This window comes from Pleurodeles waltl, chromosome 2_1, assembly GCF_031143425.1.
Source record: "Pleurodeles waltl isolate 20211129_DDA chromosome 2_1, aPleWal1.hap1.20221129, whole genome shotgun sequence".
Taxonomy (NCBI): domain Eukaryota; kingdom Metazoa; phylum Chordata; class Amphibia; order Caudata; family Salamandridae; genus Pleurodeles; species Pleurodeles waltl.
In genome coordinates, this window is record NC_090438.1 from 161,934,815 (window position 1) to 161,955,656 (window position 20,842).

Genomic DNA, 20,842 nt, shown 5'->3' on the forward strand with positions numbered 1-20,842 from the left:
GTAGCCACGGTAGGAGGAGACAGCATGCCAGCATCTGGAGAAGTGCCCAGTCCACTGGTCTCGCCCAATTCCAGTGCCCAGTTCAAAGATGGGTCATCCTGGTATTCTTAAACGTCCAGGGACCCCTCCAGTCCTTCCCCGAATTCGTACCCATAAGGAAAAGGGTCCAAATTCAACCTGGGTGAGGAGGTCCAATCGAAGACAGACGGCGTCTGCCGACAACGTTCAGACTCCAAGTCGTCGGGGATAAGGACCGGGTCAATGGCAGAAACCACCAGCCGTGAGAGCGTCGACAATCGAACCGGCACCAGGAAAGGTCTCAGTGGTACGAACAGCATCAGTGCGGTTCCGCAAGAGGATCCGGAGGGGACTTTGGTGGCCCGAGCCAAAGCCACTGGCGCAGAACCCGAAGGACCCCCGACCAAACCCTTTGGGCCCAAAGACACCGTATCAGGATTGGCCTGCCCAAAAATGAGGTGCACGGCCCCACAAAACTCCTTTATTTGGGCAGGGGTCGCTCTGGCTCCTGGAAATTCAGGGAAGCGCAGAGCAGACCCAGAAACAGGCCTCAAGGGTCGACGCTCCTCCTGCATCGCATCAGCCGAGCGACGGGGTGAAGTTGAAGGGTGAAGGGACCGCTTCGAGTTCATCTTACCTGTGCCCGAAGACTTGGAGGAAGAATGGTAGCGGCTCTGCGAACGGTCGAGACCTTCCCCTAGAGCGAGACTGGGACCTATGCGTAGTTGAGCACCGGGCCTCCATGAGCTTGAGGGACCGCTCGACTTTGGGTCGTGGTCGCCCTCCAAGCACCACATAAAGACCCGATGGGGAACAGTCACCGATATCATGCGGTGCCAGTCCTCGCACGGCTTGAAAACAGTCTTCAGGGACATCTCCACGCACCAAAAACTCACCAAAAAACTCGACAAAACAGTAGAACTCAGTCAAAAAAGAGACCAGGGTAGCGCTCTTCAGATCACTGCGTGGCACGAAAAATAAATGACTGACGTCACTGTGCTGAGGTGGCGTCTACATTCTACTCCCGACATCTCGATGACTACAACGCCAAAGGCACCCTCAGAGTCGACTGACACCACCTACCGATGTGCTAGGGTATTGCTCGAAGAAAAAAATCTACAGATCCAGTCTGGCGCCTGGGCGGAGGAGGGGGTAGAGGGAATTCTAAGGTAAGGAACCTGCAACTAGAAGAAGTTATCAGATGTATTCTTTAGGCAATTGTAATGGGGAATATGTTTTACTGAAATTGTTAATACAGCATTAGTTACTACTCCTAACCCGGGTTGAACTTGAACAATAATTACATAAGATTATAAACTGCATCTGAAAACAAACCGATTGCTGTAACAACGTATATGCAATGGCCACCTGAGGCACAGCTTAAACTTGGTGCCACCTTCCATCTTTTGAATTCAGAAAAACTGAACATACAATGTACTGTGTTTTCTTTTTATTCAAAAAGTTACTGTCTCAAGACATAAATACAAATCAGAAAACAGTAAATAGGACAATAGAATGTGGAGGACAATAGGTTAAGGGTAATATATAAAACATTTTAGCTGGCTGAAACAAGCTGTAAGAACTGCTTTCACAAAGAAATACTCATTTAAGAGTAGGAAAACTCAACTTAGTTTAAAATCGTATGTACAAAGTCCTCAGCAGTTCCATTAATTGCAGTGGTGTGAAAAACTATATAGGCAGTACTCTGACTTAAAAACATTACTCAAGATAACATATGTAGAAGCGGTTTAATGTTATCCAAACGACTTGGAAAGAAATAATTACATAATAACGTGTAATTTGGCTACCCCAGCCAGATGTTTGTTAGACCAAATAGAAAAATGTGCTTATGGCAAGCATTGTAAGGCATGGAATGATCAAAATCATTTTAGAAATGATAAACAATGGACATAAAATATACACATGTAAAATAAGTTATTTTCTTTTTCTTTAAAATGCTGTTTAGCTGCCTAGGCATTGCAAATTGATGATGATGAAATGGCAAAACTAGGACTATGTTATTTGAGAAAGGACAAAACTATGTTTAAAGCTTAGCTTTAAAAGAATTTTACAGTGTCTGTTTTATTATTAAAACTAATTTACATACAGAAATGTACTGTAACCTGCAAATATGATATTTACCTGAAGACTGCTTGCAAAGACAGATAGATAAAACAATATAAAATACAAATTTTAGAAATCATTTTAAAAGCATGACATTTTCACACTTTTCTTTCAAACATTGTTACATTTCAATATATTTCTGAAATCTCATTTTAAGTTGGAATTTAAAAGTAAGAAAAAACTAAACAAACTGCGCAATTATAAAATCAGCACCAATTTATATATATATATATAATTTTATTTAAAATTTAGATCCCTATTCCCACACTCTATTAAGCTGTATAATTTTTGTTTAGAATTTTTCTGCAAACATTCTACAATAAGCTTCTTTTATTTGGAGACAAAATACAGTGGCACTACTGGAAGGAATTTCACAACATTACATTTTTTTCTTAAAGGACAAGCAAACATTCAGGGTTACTACTAGGAAAGCTTGGATGATTTTGACACTCCCTGGCAGTGCCAGATTCTGGACCTCCTTAGACTGCTTATGTAGAACTTCCTGGTTATGAAAATGTTTTCAAAGTTCCTCAGAAGAAAGCCAACGTCAGCCTGAAAGTTTTACTTCCATATATAATAGTCCAGCTTAAACGTTGAACATCTATTTTCATAACTGTCAGTTTCTCTCAGATCGAAATGCAATCCATTAATTGGTTTATCTTCCTGATGTAATCAGACGCCCATTAAAGGTTTTGACTAGGTAGTACACTGGAAACAAGTTTATCATAGTTTCAACTCTGTACTATGCACTTCAAAACATCTTTTGACCGAAGAAAAACAAGGTGGGGAAATACTTCATTTCAAAAACCTGATTGTACATAAATAGCTAAAATTTAAAAACAAAACGCATGTAGCTCATCCTCCAGTTGTTTACTTGTCCTTTACATTTCATTTTTTCAGGCAAACAAAACTGCCCCTCAATGCACTTAATCTTGGTAAGCATGTCATATTCTCCTTAGAGAAAAACTGTACAGAATTTCACTGTTTCTACCACAACTTTGTATTTAAAAATTATCTTTTCACTTAGAAAACGATTTCACCACAGATTCAACTGCTGAATTGGTATTAAAACATTGACACTCCAAGGACCTAAAAAGAGAAAAGGAAATGGAATTGTTTTAACTATTACTCAGGAAAGAACATTATAACACTTGCATTAATCCACAACCTGCTGAACATAAAACAGACCCACTTATAAAACAAGTTACTTACCTTCAGTAATGCCATTTCTGATAGAGACTATCTAGCCAAAGAATCCTCACTTTCTGAATATTCCACAGGAATAAGACTGGATCCGGAAACAGCAGTACCACGACACCAGTAGTTGGCATCCTACCGCTCTGCACCAACATCCTTCCACTGCTTAAATTATGTGCAGAGACTACACAGGTGCCACTGCTAAGCGCTGATATCAGTTTTATTTGAGTGTCCACAAACCCACTTAAAAGCAAATTGGTGTGACCAGTGTGCAGATTCCTAGACTTGGGATTGTAAAAATTGATATTGTCCAATCACAGAAGGGGGAGCATGGGAGGGTCGGTGAGGAATCTGCGAGTAGATAGTCTCTCTACCAGAAATAATGTTACAAAGGTAAGTAACTTCCTCTTCCGATAGAGACATCCAGCCATGGATTTTTGACCTACTGAATAGATACCAAAGCAGTACCTTTTTGGAGGTGGGTTGTGAATGGCCTCTAATCAGAAAGTCTTTGTAGGAAGTTGGCTCTGTCTATACTATCTCAAAGAGTCCAAGGGTTCCCCTTAGAGGTAAGATAGTGGCAAAATAAGATAACGCTAATGCTTTATTTTGTGGTAGTGTGGTCGAGCAGTAGGCTATATTTTCTTAATTTAATTTTAGAACCACAAGATTCAAGATTTGAAGTAAATACATAAAATGCGAAGTACTCCACAAAGGTAAGTTAGGAACTTTGTATTAGAGCAGTAACATACACAGTATTAGTTAAAATGGCAATAAGCTATTTTAAAAAGTGGACAGTGCAAAAAGCAACAGTTCCTGGGGGAGGTAAGTGATGGTTAGTTTGTCAGGTAAGTAAGGCACTTACAATTTCAAGTTCCTGGGCATAGGCAGCCCGCCGTTGGGGGGGTTCAAGTCAACCCCAAAGTTACCACACCAGCAACACGGGGGCGGTCAGGTGCAGAGGTCAAAGGAGGGCCCAAAACACATAGGTGCCTACGAAGAATAGGGGTGCTCCAGTTCCAGTCTGCCTACAGTTAAGTACCTGTGTCTTCAGAGGGCAGTCCAGGGGGGTTTTGTAAAGCACTGAGGGGGTGAGGGGGTGGGGAAACACAATCAGGCACACAAAACACACTCAGCGGCACAGGGGCGGCCGGGTGCAGTGTGCAAAGCAGGCATCTGGATTTGTATGGGACTCAATGGAGGGACCCGAGGATCACTCTAGCAGTGCAGGCAGGGCATAGGGGGGCTTCTCGGGCCAGCCACCAACTGGGCTGGGCAGAGGGTCGCCTGGTGGTCACTCCTGCACTGAAGTTCGGTTCCTTCTGGTCCTGGGGCTGCAGGTGCAATGCTTAGTCAAGGCGTCGGGTTCCTTGTTACAGGCAGTCGCGGTCAGGGGGAGGCTCTGAATTCTCTCTGCATGCGTCACTGTGGGGGTCCGGGGGGGTTGTCTCAGGTTACTCACGAGATCGCAGTCGCATGGGAGTCCTCCCTGTAGAGTTGCTTCTCTGGAGCTCGAGCCGGGGGTGTCAGGTGCAGAGGGTGAAGTATCACACTTCTGGCGGGAAGAGAGAATTCTTTTAAAATTGCTTCTTTGCTGCAAAAATGTTGCTGTGGGTGAACAGTGCCGCTGTTCTCTGGAGTTTCTTGGTCCTTTGGGTTTCAGGGCAGTCCTCTGAGGCTTCAGAGGTCACTGGTCCCTGTCGGATGCATCACTGTGCAGTTTTCTTTGAGTCAGGAGACATGCCGGTAGGGCTGGGGCCAAAACAGTTGTCTCCGTCGTCTCTGCAGGGCTTTCAGGTCAGCAGCCCTTCTTGTTTCAGGTTGCAGGAATCTGATTTCCTGGGTTCTTGGGTGCCCCTAAATACTCAATTTAGGGGTGTGTTTAGGTCAGGAGGGCAGTAGCCAATGGCTACTGTCCTGGAGGGTGGCTACACCCTCTTTGTGCCGCCTCACTGAGGGGAGAGTGGCACATCCACAATCCTATTGGGGGAATCCTCAAAACCAAGATGGAGAATTTCTAAAGGCAGGGGTCACCTCAGCTCAGGGCACCTTAGGGGCTGCACTGACTGGTGGGTGACTCCTTGTTTTTCTCATTATCTCCTCTGGGCTTTCCGCCAAACGTGAGGGCTGTGTCCAGAGGGGCGAGCATCTCCACTAGCTGGGATGCCCTGGGGTGCTGTAACAAAAGGCATGAGCCATTGAGGCTCACAGCCAGGTGTTACAGTTCCTGCAGGGGGAGGTAAGAAGCACCGCCACCCAGTGCAGGCAATGTTTCTGTCCTCAGAGAGCACAAAGGCTTTCACCCCAGGAGGGCAGAAACTCGTCTCAGTGGCAGGCTGGCACTGACCAGTCAGTCCTGCACTGAGGGATTGGGTAAATTACAGGGGCCATCTTCTAAGATGCCCTCTGTGAGAATTTTGGCATCAGTGCGGGTTTATTATTCTGAGAAGTTTGATACCAAACTTCTGAGTATTCAGTGTAGCCATTATGGAGCTGTGGAGTCTGTTTTGACAAACTCCCAGACCAAATACTTAATATGGCCACACTGTACTTACAATGTCTGAGAATGGACTTAGACACTGTAGGGGCATATTGCTCATGCAGCTATGCCCTCACCTGTAGTATAGTGCACCCTGCCTTAGGGCTGTAAGGCCTACTAGAGGGCTGACTTACCTATGCCACAGGCAGTATTTTGTGGGCATGGCATCCTGAGGGGGATGCCATGTCGACTTTGCTTTTCTCTTCCCACCAATACACACAAGTTACAATGGCACTGTGCATGTGTTAGGTGAGGGGTCCCTTAGGGTGGCACAACATATGCTGCAGCCCTTAGGGACTTCCCTTGGTCACAGGGCCCTTGGTACCACTGGTACCTTTTACAAGGGACTTAACTGTGTGCCAGGGATGTGCCAATTGAGGAACAATGGTACATTTTAAAGTAAAAGAACACTGATGTTGGGGCCTGGATAACCGGGTCCCCGCACACTTCTCAGTCAAATCAGAGCATCAATATCAGGCACAAAGTGTGTGTGTGTGTGTGTGTGTGCGTGTGTGTGTGTGCGTGTATGTGTGTGCATGTATGTGTGTGCGTGTATGTGTGTGCGTGTATGTGTGTGCGTGTATGTGTGTGCGTGTATGTGTGTGCGTGTATGTGTGTGCGTGTATGTGTGTGCGTGTGTGTGCGCGTGCGTGTGTGTGCGTGTGTGTGCGTGCGTGTGTGTGTGTGCGTGCGTGTGTGTGTGCGTGTGCGTGTGCGTGTGCGTGTGTGTGTGCGTGTGCGTGTGCGTGTGTGTGTGCGTGTGTGTGTGCGTGCATGTGTGCATGTGTGTGCATGTGTGTGCATGTGTGTGCATGTGTGTGCATGTGTGTGCATGTGTGTGCATGTGTGTGCATGTGTGTGCATGTGTGCGTGGGGGGGGTTACTGCAACAGGGAGCCATTTTCCTGCAGCCATACAGGACTGAGAGGGCAAAATGTCCCTTTTGGTTACCCTGGCTGCCTGAACAATAGTGCTTTGTGAATGTATGGTACCACCTAAAAAAAAGTCCAGTAAGTGCACGCCCCAGGCCAACTCTGTGGTAGTAGCATTGGCCCCTGTAGATTGAGCAAGGAGTCTTGTTGAAAGCTGTTTTTTGGCCAGTACGTAGCAGATGTTAATGCAGAGCACAATTCAATGGGAGATAGTTCTCTTCTGCACAGCCATGTCTTTTTAATACTAAAGAGAACCTCACAAAGAGCTGAACGTCCACCCAAGGTTCTTTGATGCGATTTATGTAAAAGCTCAATGCACTCTTGTGGTCCAGGTGATGGAATCTCTATTTCCTAGAATGAAGAGGTAGAGCAAATAAGTCCAGTAAGGTGTTATACTGATCAACGCGGAACGGCATCACAACTTCAGGAAAAAAGATGCGTATGTCTGCATACCAGCTTGTCCGGGAAGTAGGTTATGTATGGTGGTTTGACACAGAGTTTTAAGTGCATTCACTTGCCGTGCCAATATCAAGGTGACAAAGAACACTGTCTTGAGGGTGGGAAACCACAAGGGACAAAGTGAATCAACACACAAGGGGTGCACATCAGGAATTGAAGGACCAAGTTAAGGTCTCACTGTGGCATGACAAAGAGAGAGGGAGGAAACAACTGTATCCCTTGAAGAAAACAAAATGCATAACTTGCGTCTAATAATGAAGGCTGACCTGGCAGCCATAATAAAGCCAAAAGTTAACCTTTAACTGCGCCCAAAGCAAAGCCTTGCCAAGCAAGAGCCAAAAGAAACAACAAAACCTCAGATAACCTCAACTGGAGGGTGTCTATCTGCTGAGTGCTGCACCAAGCCACAAATCAGTCCCAACAGCAGGCGTATACAGTTTGTCAAGAGATGCCTGGCTGCCAATATGTCATCAACCATCTCCAAATTAAGACCAAACGTGGTTGCTGCCACTCGATCTCCAAGCATGGAGGTGAAGATCGTGAGGCCCGGGTGCAGAATCCTGCCCTGCTGTTGCAACAGTACTGTAGATGCTCCTGGAGGGGCAGCACAATCAAAAGACAGATGCTCAAGCCAAGGAGTTCTGGATACCATATGCTCCACGCCCAATCTGAAACCACTAGGTCGACTTGGGCCTGGTCACTACTGATTTTTTTTTTGCTATTTCGCGACTGAAGTGGTATCAGTGAAAAGGCATACTGAGTCCAGAGTTCCATTCAATGTGAAAACCACTGGAAACTCCAATGCACAGAAGTGCTGACATTCTGCTTTGTCAGTGGTGGCACAGAGATCAAGCTAAGATTCTCCCCATATGCTAAGTGTCTTTGCATTATATCTCTGGGTATAACTGCCACTGGTGATCCCTAGCATTCAAGGAGACTGCTAGGTGTTTCACCACCAGGCAAATGTTGTCCATGAACACCTGATCAGTCTTCCCTAATGGATGGAATGCTTTAAACGTCAGGCGGGTGGCCCTCAGCTCCAGAAGTTTGAGATGGAACTGGGACTCTGACCACCATCTCTCCCAGCTGGTCACCCCAACCCAGAAGCAATGAGGCAGACACCACTGTCGGCTCTAGGTGGGGAAGGGAGAGGGGTCTGCCGCAAACCGAATCATAGTTCACTCACCACCACTGCAGGTCTTTTCCTGTCTCCACAGGAACCTGGTGAGGTTGCCTTGATGCTGGGTCCACTGAGATTTAAGATTCCACTGCACCTGCATATGCCACCTGACATGCTTGGCCAACAAGATGCAGGCAGCCATCAGTCTTGGCAGTCTCAGAGTCAACCTAACTAAAATCCAGAACCTCCAAAGATGTGCTGCAACCACCCTTCACTTTCATTAACACCCAAGTGGCACTGTTGAGATTTAAGGGAAGCACAGCAAACTGAAAATGCTCCTACCCACTCCGAACCACAGGTAGCACCAATGGGCCTGCAGGATGGGAACATACAAACGGGCATCCTGCAGGACCACTGTAAGGAAATGCCTCCTTGGCATGGTTACCCCATGACTTTTTGCCTTTGCAGATGCCAACTTTTGATTTAAAGTGTGCTGGGACCCTGCTAACCAGGCCCCAGCACCAGTGTTCTTTCCCTAAACTGTACCTTTGTCTCCACAATTGGCACAGCCCTGGCACTCAGATAAGTCCTTTGTAACTGGTACCCCCTAGTACCAAGGGCCCTGATGCCAGGGAAGGTTTATAAGGGCTGCAGCTTGTCCTACGCCACCCTGGGGACCCCTCACTCAGCACATGCACACTGCCTCACAGCTTGTTGTGCTGGTGGGGAGAAGTCGACATGGCACTCCCCTCAGAGTACCATGCCAACCTCATTCTGCCTGTGGCATAGGTAAGTCACCCCTCCAGCAGGCCTTACAGCCCTAAAGCAGAGTGCACTATACCATAGGTGAGAGCATATGTGCATGAGCAGTATGCCCCTACAGTGTCTAAGCAAAACCTTAGTCATTGTAAGTGCAGGGTAGCCATGAGAGTATATGGTCTGGGAGTTTGTCAAACACAAACTCCACAGTTCCATAATGGCTACACTGAAATCTGGGAAGTTTGGTATCAAACTTCTCAGCACAATAAATGCACACTGATGCCAGTGTGGAACTTATTGTAAAATACACCCAGAGGGCATCTTAGAGATGCCCCCTGAATACCAATCCGACTTCTAGTGTTACACTGACCGGTTTCTGCCAGCCTGCCACAACCAGACGAGTTGCTGGCCACATGGGGAGAGTGCCTTTGTCACTCTGTGGCCAAGAACAAAGCCTGTACTGGGTGGAGGTGCTTCACACCTCCCCCTGCAGGAACTGTAACACCTGGTGGTGAGCCTCAAAGGCTCACCCACCCTTTGTTACAGTGCCACAGGGCTTCCCAGCTAGTGGAGATGCCCACCCCTCCGGCCACTGCCCCCACTTTTTGGCGGCAAGGCTGGAGGGGATAATTAGGAAAACTAGACCAGTCAGGACAGCCCCTAAGATGCCCTGAGCTGAGGTGGCCCTTGCTGTTAGAAGTCCTCCACCTTAGTTTTGGAGGATTCCCCCAACAGAATTAGGGATGTGCCCCCTCCCCACAGGGAGGAGGCACAAAGAGGGTGTAGCCACCCTCCAGGCAGTAGCCATTGGCTACTGCTCTCCCAGACCTAAACACACCCCTAAATTTAGTATTTAGGGGCACCCCAGAACACAGGAAATCAGATTCTTGCAACCTGAACCAAAGAAGAAGGACCGCTGACCTACAAGCCTGGAGAGATGACGGACGACGACAAATGCTTTGGCCCCAGCCCTACCGTCCTGTCTCCTGAGGCGAAAACCAGCAACCAGTGACGCATCCAACAGGGACCAGCGACCTCTGAAGCCCTGGCCTGCCCCCCAGGACCAAGAAACTCCTGTGAGCAGCGGCTCTGCTCAACAACCTGCAACAAACTTGTAACTTTTCTTCAACTTTTAAAGAACTCACTTTTCCCGCCGGAAGCGTGAGACTTTACACTCTGCACCCAATGCCCCCGGCTCGAGATTCAGAGAACCAACAACACAGGGAGGAACTCCCCGGCGACTGCAACCCCATGAGTAGCCGGGGACAACCCCCCCGGACCCCCCACAGCGACTCCTGCAGAGACAATCCAGAGGCTCCCCCTGACAGCGACTGCCTGTAACAAGGACTCGACGCCTGGAACCAGCACTGCACCCACAGCCCCCAGGACCTGAAGGAACCGAACCTCAGCACAGGAGTGACCCCCAGGCGACCCTCTGACTTGCCCAGGTAGTGGCTGTTCCGAGAAGCCCCCCCCCCTTGTGCCTGCCTGCACCGCTAGAGTGACCCCCGTGTCCCTCCATTGTTTCCTACCTGAAACCCGATGCCTGCTTTGCACACTGCATCCGTCCGCCCTGGTGCCGTTGAGGGTGTGTTTTGTGTGCCTACTTGTGTCCCCCCAGTACTCTACAAAACCCCCCTGACCTGCCCCCCCCCGAGGAAGCAGGTACTTAGCTGCTGGCAGACTGCAACTGGAGCACCCCTGTTCTCCAGAGGCACCTATGTGTTTTGGGCACCTCTTTGACCTCTGCACCTGACCGGCCCTGAGCTACTGGTTTAGTAACTTTGAGGTTGCCTTGAACCCCCAACGGTGGGCTGCCTACGCCCAGGAACTGAGAATTGTAAGTGTTTTACTCACCTCCTAATCTAACCTTTACTTACCTCCCCCAGGAACTGTTGATTTTTGCAATGTGTCCACTTTTAAAATAGCTTATTGCCATTTTAACCAAGACTGTATATGTTATTGCTTTTATTTAAAGTTCCTAACTTACCTGTGTGACGTACCTTGCATTTTATGTGTTTACTTTCAATCTTGAACCTGTGGTTCTTAAAATAAACTAAGAAAATATATTTGTCAATATAAAAACCTATTGGCCTGGAGTAAGTCTTTGAGTGCGTGTTCCTCATTTATTGCCTGTGTGTGTACAACAAATGCTTAACACTACCATCTGATAAGCCTACTGCTCAACCACACTACCACAAAATAGAGCATTATCTAATTTTGCCACTATCTTACCTCTAAGGGGAACCCTTGGACTGTGCACACTATTTCTTACTTTGAAATAGTATATACAGAGCCAACTTCCTACAGTAGAGGTGCGACCTTCTCTCACAGGCAGGGAGTGGAGCTTCAAAGGCGGTGCCGCCTTTGTAATGGGACCCAGGTCTCTCCAGATGGTGGAGATGACCCGCTCCCCTGTCCCAACCCCACTTTTGGCAGCAGCACAGGCGGGAAATTAGTTAAATCGGGTGGAGTGCCCACATCATGCCAGTCCCATCCCCAAGGAGGACGAACTAAAGTGGACACCACTTTTCTGAAATTTCTCAATCATGCTTGGAAGAAATTAGCCAGTAGGGTTGGGCTTTTGCCCAGTTCCCAACGTAAGTGGTCATAAAGGGTGTATTCACCCAAAGGGGAGCAGCCCACTGGCTACCACATGGCACTCCCAATAACGCCCCTGAATTCAGTATTTAGGTGGCACCCCTGAACCCTAGAGCTCAGATTCCTGACAACCTAAGAAGAGCCGGACACTACAGAGTCGCACAAGCAGAGAAGACTACCGATACCAACTACCTGCTTGTTTGCAGCCCTCGACAATCCTGCACCAAAAGTCGAGTTGTCCAGCAGGCCAGCGTCCTGTAAAGCTTTGGGACGACTGCCTGCCTTCGACAAAGAGCAAGATTTCCCGAGAACAGCGGACCTTCAAGAAGAAACAACTTTAAAAGAAAAGAACTCTGCCCTGACCGCAAAACAGTGTCCTGACAGACCTTTGCAACTGACTAACTGAGTCTAAGTAGCCCACCGGTCCTGTGAAGGTTCTTCAGCAATTGAGTCAGAGTCCACTGTGGGCTGACCACTGCCAGACGCTGCCTCAAAGATTGGAGCCTCAACCTTTCCCTAACTGCGACCTGCCTGGTAATCTGCTCCAGATGCAGAAAGACACACCTGCACTAGGAGCCCTTCGGCCTTAAGAGTTGGACCGTCTGTGTCTCTATGTCCCCTTGCATCAGAACTTATCGGGGCAGCTGTGGGTTTTCTTCATTCAGCCTCCAGCCTGAGCCTGCAGCTTTTTTCCAAAAGTGATGTGCCCAACTGGTTGGCATTGGGCACCTGACACTGTGTTGCTACTCTGCACCTGGCCACCCATGTGCCGCTGAGGGGGTATATTTTGTGCTGCATTGTGGTCCCCCTTGTACTTATTTTAACCCCAGGAGATCGACCCCTGACACTGCTTTACTCACCTGTGAGCGGTACATCTTTGTTCACCCCCAATCTCCATAGGTTAACATTGGGCACCTGACTCTGAACTTGACCTCTGCACCTGGCAGCCCCTGTGCTGCTGTGGGTGCACTGTTTGTACTGATTTGAACCTTGCCTAATATTGACCTAAAACCCCGAAGACTGGATTTGTAAGTTGTGTACTTACCTGCAAAACTGCATACTTGTTTCCCTCCCATAGGTTATCAATGCTGAACTGAAAAATTGCACTAAGTGTTCATTTTGAAACTGCTAAGTATTTATGCTTGAAAATCTACTTACCAGACTGCAAAAGTTCTTGGGTAAGAAACATAAAAAGAAATGCAATTTTTCTAAATTGGTCTTGGATTTATTCTTTGAGTGTGTCTTTTATTGCCTCTGTGAGTACAACAAGGGCCTAGCACTACCCTCTAATAAGCCTAACTGATTGGCCACACTACCACAAAATAGAGCATTAGTCATATCTACTTTTGCCTCTGCAATACCAATTGGGGATCCACTGGATTCTAGGCACAGTGTACTTCATTTTAGTGCAATATATAGAAATCTAGCTTGCTACATGCCTTTAAATGTAATATGATGCACCCTGCTTTTAGGTCTCTAAGGTATGCTAGAGGGATGACGTACATATATTATAGGCTGTGTACTTTGTCATGTATTCACTTTTATCTGCACCAAGACCCACAGCCTGCAGTAGCAGCTTGCCATGGGCTTGGTCAGGGGTCCCTTAGGGTGGCACAATTAGTGCTGCAGCCCTTAGGGACCCTCCTTAGTAGACCGGGCCCTAGGTACCAGGGGTACTATTTACTAGGGACATACATAGGGTGCTAAAGGTTTTGCCAATTGGGCAAACAACTGTGTAGTTTTAGGGGAAGAGAGCTGGTACTGGGGACCTGGTTAGTAGGAATGAAGTGCACTTTTAGTTGAAATTAAATCCGATATCATGCACACAGTGGGGGCGAACCATGCCAAAAAAGGTGCTTTCCTACAGAGGAGTTCACAATAGTGTTTATTGTTAAAGACAACTATGCTCTCCACCACAGACACTTTCATCCAACGTATTTAGCAGGCATTGGAGCTGGCTTCACAGGCATTGTCACTTTTGAAATCAGCTCTGAAGAAGAGGCTGAGAGAATGAGGGAAAGGTGCTGAAGACAAGCCCAAGAGAATGAGGGAAGGTGTCCGAGCCAGTTTTCACATCAACATAAGTCCCGAGGGAAAAGCCCATGAATGCATAAATGGCTGGGCAAAGCCCATAAAGGCATGGTGTTGAAGCCTCTTGAGTCATCAAGTACTACCGGTTTGGACGACCCCTAAATAACCCCTCAGACTCTCTTGAGGACTAGCTCAGAGGGTTGCAGGCCATCCTGTGCAGAAACGCTATCCCTTGCCACAAGGCCTTGACCAACGTAAGGTTGGCAGAAGGACTGAAACACACTGATCCACTTTTTAGGTACCATGGAATGGCTTGATGTCAAGAAACAGGGGCTGGCGAACTGCAGCCAGACTCCGAACAGTCCAGGGAAATGGATTGTCTATGAAGATAAAAATAATTTCATATAGCAAATTTTGTGTGAAGATCTCTCAAGATAATGTTCCCTTGAAGGTGATTTAACTGAGTGAGGGAGAACAGATGGGGAGGTGCTAATCAAAGAAAGTGAACATTATTAAAACAAAAATAAAGAATCCCATTTTGAAGCAGATCCCATGCTGACAAAATTCTGCCTACACCATAATATATCATCAGAATAAACAAACTTACTGATTCATCCATTATAGAACCTGGATCAAAGTAATCTGGTTTGAGTTCCGTTCTTTCTCTTCTGTTTTTTGATGGAGGCTAAAAGACAAATGTAATGTTAAGCATGTGGTGTAAAATGTACCACAGAATTAAGAAGCACAAAGAAATACACAAACCAATGAAACAAACACTGACATTTCTCAATATGTCTTTAAATAATATGAAAGCAAGCAAACTAATGGTCATGGGTGAAAAAAATGATGCACTACATATACGCAGAAAATCTATCAGACTAGTCTCATGGATAGTATTCAGTAATGACTCTTTACACAGCAATATGGCCTTGGTCTTTCACTCGTCTGTCAAATATTGACGTTAGCTTGCACTGAAGCACTTGCATCTCTATCACATATGCTACTTCACCACAGCTATGACAAAACAATGCTAGGACCTTCAGGTGCTATGAAATCTGCAAATGGCGTTTTGCAAGTCTTGCCAAAGGCATACGTGTGAGTGCTTCTTGAGTATAAAATGTCTGCTTTTTTTAATTGAGAAAGCCCACATGGGAACAAAACATCCAAAGCTGTGCCAAAGAGATAATTTTCACAACAAGTGCCTTTTGCTCGGAAATTCTTTCTAGTTAGTTCAAGTATATCATCCTGCATGTGTCTCTTCTGTATTAAGAATCATATCTTTAATGTGTTTTGGGGGAATATTTAATAAATTCACTGGTTTCAAACCCATCTCCGAACAAACCACATTGAGGGAAACCAAAATCAGTTCTGATATTCTAATAGAGCCAATTAGGTACACATTAAGTCAGAGGAACTGTAGCAGTGCCTAAAGATGCAGAAGAGAATTTGGGCAGAAGCGGATTTAAAAAACAAAAAAAACAAAAGGCTTCTTGAAAAGCACTCATTTAATGCTACACCCCAAGAGAACGGGGTGTAGCATTAAATACATAGAAAAGGGGCCTAAAGGGGAAGTGTGAGACCGAGACTCCTTAATGCTCTGCTTTTGATTTATAGCCTTGCTATCACTTGTAGAAGATTAACTTTTTTACGCTACTCTGATGGCACCTTTGCGAAAAATCCATGGAATCATTCCAGAAAGGAGAGTAATATTTTGTGTTTTATTTAGGCAACAAGAGACAGTACAGATTCAATCTATCACAGACTATCTACAGGGTTTAAAACATTGGAATGTTGGTGAGGGCATTGGTTTTAATTTAAGTAACAAAAATGCAAACATCTTGAAGAACAATGCTAGGCGTTACTTGCTCAGATTGTTTGCCCTGGCATTTAAAGACCCTGCCATGTGATGAAGGATGAGGGAGATGTCCTGACTATTCAGGCAAGTCTAGAGCCTCTTGCCACAGAGCCCAGGACCCCACACTGCCCTGCTTGTTCAATACCACTTGACAATGGTGTAATTGTGAGGACCTTAACCAGCCTCCTTCTGATGGTCGCTAAGAAGCCTTTCAATGCCAAGAGAATGGCCTGCAACTCCAAAAGGTTCATGTGCAGACAAACTTTCACCAGAGACTAGAGTCTTCTAATATTTACCCATATAACCTTCCCAACCCAGCAGTGAAGGGTCTGCTACCACCATGAGCTCTGGGCAGGTGTAGGGAGAGGGGTCTTCTGCCAGTTGCGGTTGAACAGACAACATGTCAGATATTTTGCAGTTTCCTTTGAAACCTGAATAGAATCGGAGAGGTTGCCTTGGTACTGGGCCCACTGAGACTTCAGATACCACTGTGGCCCATGCATATGCCACATGGCATGGTCATCGAGCAGGATGAAGGAGGTCAGTAGGCCAAGAAGTCTCAGAGCCATCCTCACTAGGACCAGGGATTGAAGCTGAAACACCAGGATGATAACACAAATGCTGTGGACTTGTTCCAAGGAACGGGCCCGAAAGGGCACCATATTAAGAATGACTCAGATGAAACGGAGTGTAGGAAAGTGCCCTTATTGATGTGGTCACCCCAATTTTTTGCTCAGTGGTACTGAGGTTTTTCGACTGAGGTGCACTAGGTCCCCGCTAAACAGGTCTACAGTACCAGTGCTCTTTACCTAAAAACAGGTAAAAATATTTACAATTGCCACACTCCTCTGCAAAACCCTAGTGCCTACGGCATGGAAAGGGTCCCTAAAAGCTGCAGCATGTATTATGCCACCCTTAGGCCCCCACCCCCCCCCACGAACCCCACTAGTCTCGGAGTGTGTTGGCTGAATGGTCATGAGCAGCCTCCCACCACAGACAGGTTTCTAACCCACCTGAAGGTGAAAGCCAGTAATCTTAGTTGTCAGAAACAAAGCCTGCTCCGGAGAGGGGTGTTGTCACCCACTCCCGGAGGGTGACTAGCAGATCTGCACCCCAAGGCAAGAGGCTTCAAAGGTCCTGCTGGCTTTGGTTTGCAAACCTCGGCTCCTCCAGCCCTGGGTGTAGCCACGCTCTGCCCTGAGGCCCATTGGCACCAAGAAAGGTGGGAAAATTAGTCAGTGGGTGTAGGCAGCTGGCTCTTTATATGGTGCACTAAAAAGAAGTACATTGTGCAGAAAGTCCAGTGGATGCCAAACTGGTTTGCATAGGCAAAAGTGGAAAGAACTACTGCCCCACTTTGTGGTAGTGTGGGCGAGACGTTCAGCTTAGCAGAGGGTAGTTGTAAGGAAATGCCTCCTTGGCATGGTTACCCCCTAACTTTTTGCCTTTGCAGATGCTAAGTTTTGATTTGAAAGTGTGCTGGGACCCTGCTAACCAGGCCCCAGCACCAGTGTTCTTTCCCTAAACTGTACTTTTGTCTCCACAACTGACACAACCCTGGCACTCAGGTAAGTCCCTTGTAACTGGTACTAAGGTCCCTGATGCCAGGGAAGGTCTCTAAGGGCTGCAGCATGTCTTATGCCACCCTAGGGACCCCTCATTCAGCACATGCACCCTGCCTCACGTCTTGTGTGTGCTGGTGGGGAGCAAATGACTAAGTCGACATGGCACTCCCCTCAGAGTGCCATGCCAACCTCACACTGCCTGTGGCATAGGTAAGTAACCCCTCTAGCAGGCCTTACAGCCCTAAGGCAGGGTGCACTATACCACAGGTGAGGACATATGTGCATGAGCACTATGTCCCTACAATGTCTAAGCAAAACCTTGGACATTGTAAGTGCAGGGTAGCCGTAAGAGTATATGGTCTAAGTTTGTCCAACACAAACTCCACGGCTCCATAATGGCTACCCTGAAATCTGGGAAGTTTGGTATCAAACTTCTCAGCACAATAAATGCACACTGATGCCAGTGTGCAATTTATTGCACAAAGCACCCAGAGGGCATCTTAGAGATGCCCCCTCAATACCAATCCGACTTCTAGTGTTAGGCTGACCAGTTTCTGCCAGCCTGCCACAACCAGACGAGTTGCTGGCCACATGGGGAGAGTGCCTTTGCACTTTGTGGCCAGGAACAAAGCCTGTATTGGGTGGCGCTGCTTCTCACCTCCCCCTGCAGGAACTGTAAAACCTGGCGGTGAGCCTCAAAGTCTCACCCCTTTTGTTACAGCGCCACAGGGCATCTCAGCTAGTGGAGATGCCCGCTCCTCCGGCCACTGACCCCACTTTTGGTGGCAAGGCCAGAGGAGATAATGAGAAAAACAAGGAGGAGTCACCTAACAGTCAGCACAGCCCCTAAGGTGCCCTGAGCTGAGGTGACACCTGCCTTTAGAAATCCTCCATCCTGAGTTTGGAGGATTCCCTCAATAGAAATAGGGATGTGTCCCCCTCCCCTCAGGGAGGAGGCACAAGGAGGGTGTAGCCACCCTCAAGGACAGTAACCATTGGCTACTCGGCCCAGATCTAAACACACCCCTTAATTTATTATTTAGGGGTGACCCTGAACCGAGGAAATCCGATTCCTGCAACCTGAAGAAAGAAGGAGTGCTGTTCCTAAAAGCCCCGCAGAGACGACAACTGACTTCGCCCCAGCCCTACGGCATGTCTCCAGACTCAAAGAACCTGCACAACGACGCATACGACCGGGACCAGCGACCTCTGAGGTCTCAGAGGACTGCCCTGAACCCGAAGGACCAAGAAACTCTGAGAACAGCAGCACTGTTCAGAACCTGCAACAACTTTGCAACAAAGAAACAACTTTTAAAGAACTCTCTCTTCCCGCCAGAAGTATGAGACTTCACACACTGCACCCGACGCCCCCGGCTCGAGTCCAGGAGAACCAACACCGCAGAGAGGATTCCCAGGCGACTCCAACGACGTGGACACCCTGAGTCGACCTCCCTGCACCCCCACAGCGACGCCTGCAGGTAGGATCCAGAAGCTCCCCCTGTCCGTGACTGCCTGGAAAGAAAGAAACACAATGCCTGGACCAAGCATGGCACCCGCAGCCCCCAGGACCGAGAGGAACAACCTACCAGTGCAGGAGTGAACATGCGGAGGCTCTCATCCTAGCTCAGTTGATGACTGGCCCGAGAAGCCCCCCTGTGCTCTGTCTGCATCGCTTAAGTGACCCCTGGGTCCCTCCATTGCTTTTAATAGCCTACCCTACTTTGCCTACTGCACCCAGCCGCCCCTGTGCCGCTGAGGGTGTATTTTGTGGTCTTCTGTCCCCCCCCCCGTGCTAACTCCCCCCCCCCCCCCCCGTGCTAACTCCCCCCCCCCCCCCCCCCCCCCCCAGAAAGAAAAAAAAAAAAAAAACACTGGTCTCCTTCCCAAGGACGCAGGTACTTACCTGCAAGCAGACTAGGACAGGAGCACCCCTGTTCTTCATAGGCGCCTATGTGTTTTGGGCCCTCCTTTGACCTCTGCACCTGGACGGCCCTGTGTTGCTGGTGAGGTGGCTTTGGGGTTGCCTTGAACCCCCAACAGTGGGCTACGTATGCACACAAGACTGACTGTTTAAGTGCTTTACTTACCTGAGAAACGTAACCAAACTTACTTCCCCCAAGAACTGTTGATTTTTGCATAGTGTCCACTTTTAAAATAGCTTATTGCCATTTTTACCAAAACTGTGCACACTACTGTTTTAAATCAAAGTTCTCTACTTACTTGTGTGAAGTACCTTGCATTTTATGTACTTACCTCAAATCTTGAATTTTGTAGTTCTAAAATAAATGAAGAAAATATATTTTTCTATTTAAAAACTATTGGCCTGGAGTTAAGTCTTTGAGTGTGTGTGTTCCTCATGTATTGCCTGTGTGTACAACAAATGCTTAACACTACCCTCTGATTAGCCTACAGCTCGACCACACTACCACAAAATAGAGCATTAGTATTATCTAATTTTGCCACTATCAACCTCTAAGGGGAACCCTTGGACTCTGTGCACACTATCCCTCCATTTTAGAAAGTATATACAGAGCCAACTTCCTATAGGACACTTGTGGACCCACCTATCAGAGGGGGTGAGGGTCGATATTTACATTGCCTAACCCGTCAGATGCTCCCAGTGGCCTCTCCCCGCCTTTGTGTAGTTTTGTGCCAGAGCGGGAACTGGGGGTTCCTGAACTAGTTCAGACCGGATTATGCAAGGAAGGCACCAAATGTGCCCATCAAAGCAGTCTGGTGGCGCTCAGAGGCCACCCCAGCCCAGGCACACCTATTTCTAAGGGAGAGGTGGCCAAAGCTCTCTCTTTCAGGAAATCCTTTGTTCTGCCTTCTTGAACCAGGCTCACCAGTAGGAGGGCCTAACAGTGTCTGGGGTCGACAGCAGCATGGGCTAGCAGCCAGACCCCGTAAGGCCGCACAGGCAGAACTGGGGGGATACTCTAAGGAACCATGGAAGTACATGGGATCATGCAGCTAGCACTGGAATTGGTGTAGTTGCATGATTCCAACATGTTTAAAACCAACATGCCTAGATTCAGGGAAGCCATTATTTAGTTGGACCACTTGTGTTGACCAGTGTCCGCTACATACCTAAAGATGGCTTTCCCACACTTACAAAGCCCAGTGAATGGAAGGTTTTAAGGGGTACCCTGCTCATTCAGGGGTACCCTCACACTTAAGGATATGCACCATGCACTTGAGCTGAAGGGCCTACCAGAGGGGTGAGTTACAGTATCTAAGTGCAGTGACAATGATATAAGGCAAGCCTTATATCTGAAGTTAAAGGTGCATGCACCATTTCATGCAGGCGTACAGACACAGTTTGCATGGGCTCCCATACAATGCATAATACATGCTGTAGCCCATGGGAGACCATGGGATACCAATTCCCTGGCTACCCAAGTACCACATACTAGGGACATACATGGGTGAACCAGGTATGCCAATTGTAGGGTGTAAAAGTATAGCAGCAACCAAATTTAGAGGCGAGAGCACAGACAATGGTTCTCCATAGGCACCTATGTGCTTTGGGCCCTCCTTTGAACTCTGCACCTGACCGGCCCTGTGTTGCTGGTGCGGTGCCTTTGGGGTTGCCTTGAACTCCCAACGGTGGGCTGCCTATGCCCAGGAAACTGAACTTGTA

General features: G+C 47.5%; 1 protein-coding gene across 4 annotated transcripts in view; it reads right to left on the minus strand.

The window, feature by feature from the left end:
• Positions 1 to 1,453: 1,453 nt before the first annotated feature.
• The window catches only part of STAG2 (STAG2 cohesin complex component), a 987,179-nt gene continuing 967,790 nt past the window's right edge, over positions 1,454 to 20,842 (minus strand). For all 4 annotated transcript variants that reach the window (XM_069211859.1, XM_069211886.1, XM_069211877.1 and 1 more), the window contains exons 34-35: positions 14,387 to 14,464; positions 1,454 to 3,231 (exon numbers count right to left, since the gene is read on the minus strand). In XM_069211859.1, the coding sequence (XP_069067960.1) occupies positions 3,208 to 3,231; positions 14,387 to 14,464 (102 nt within the window). In that variant the 3' untranslated portion in view covers positions 1,454 to 3,207. The remainder of the gene's footprint in view (positions 3,232 to 14,386; positions 14,465 to 20,842) is intronic.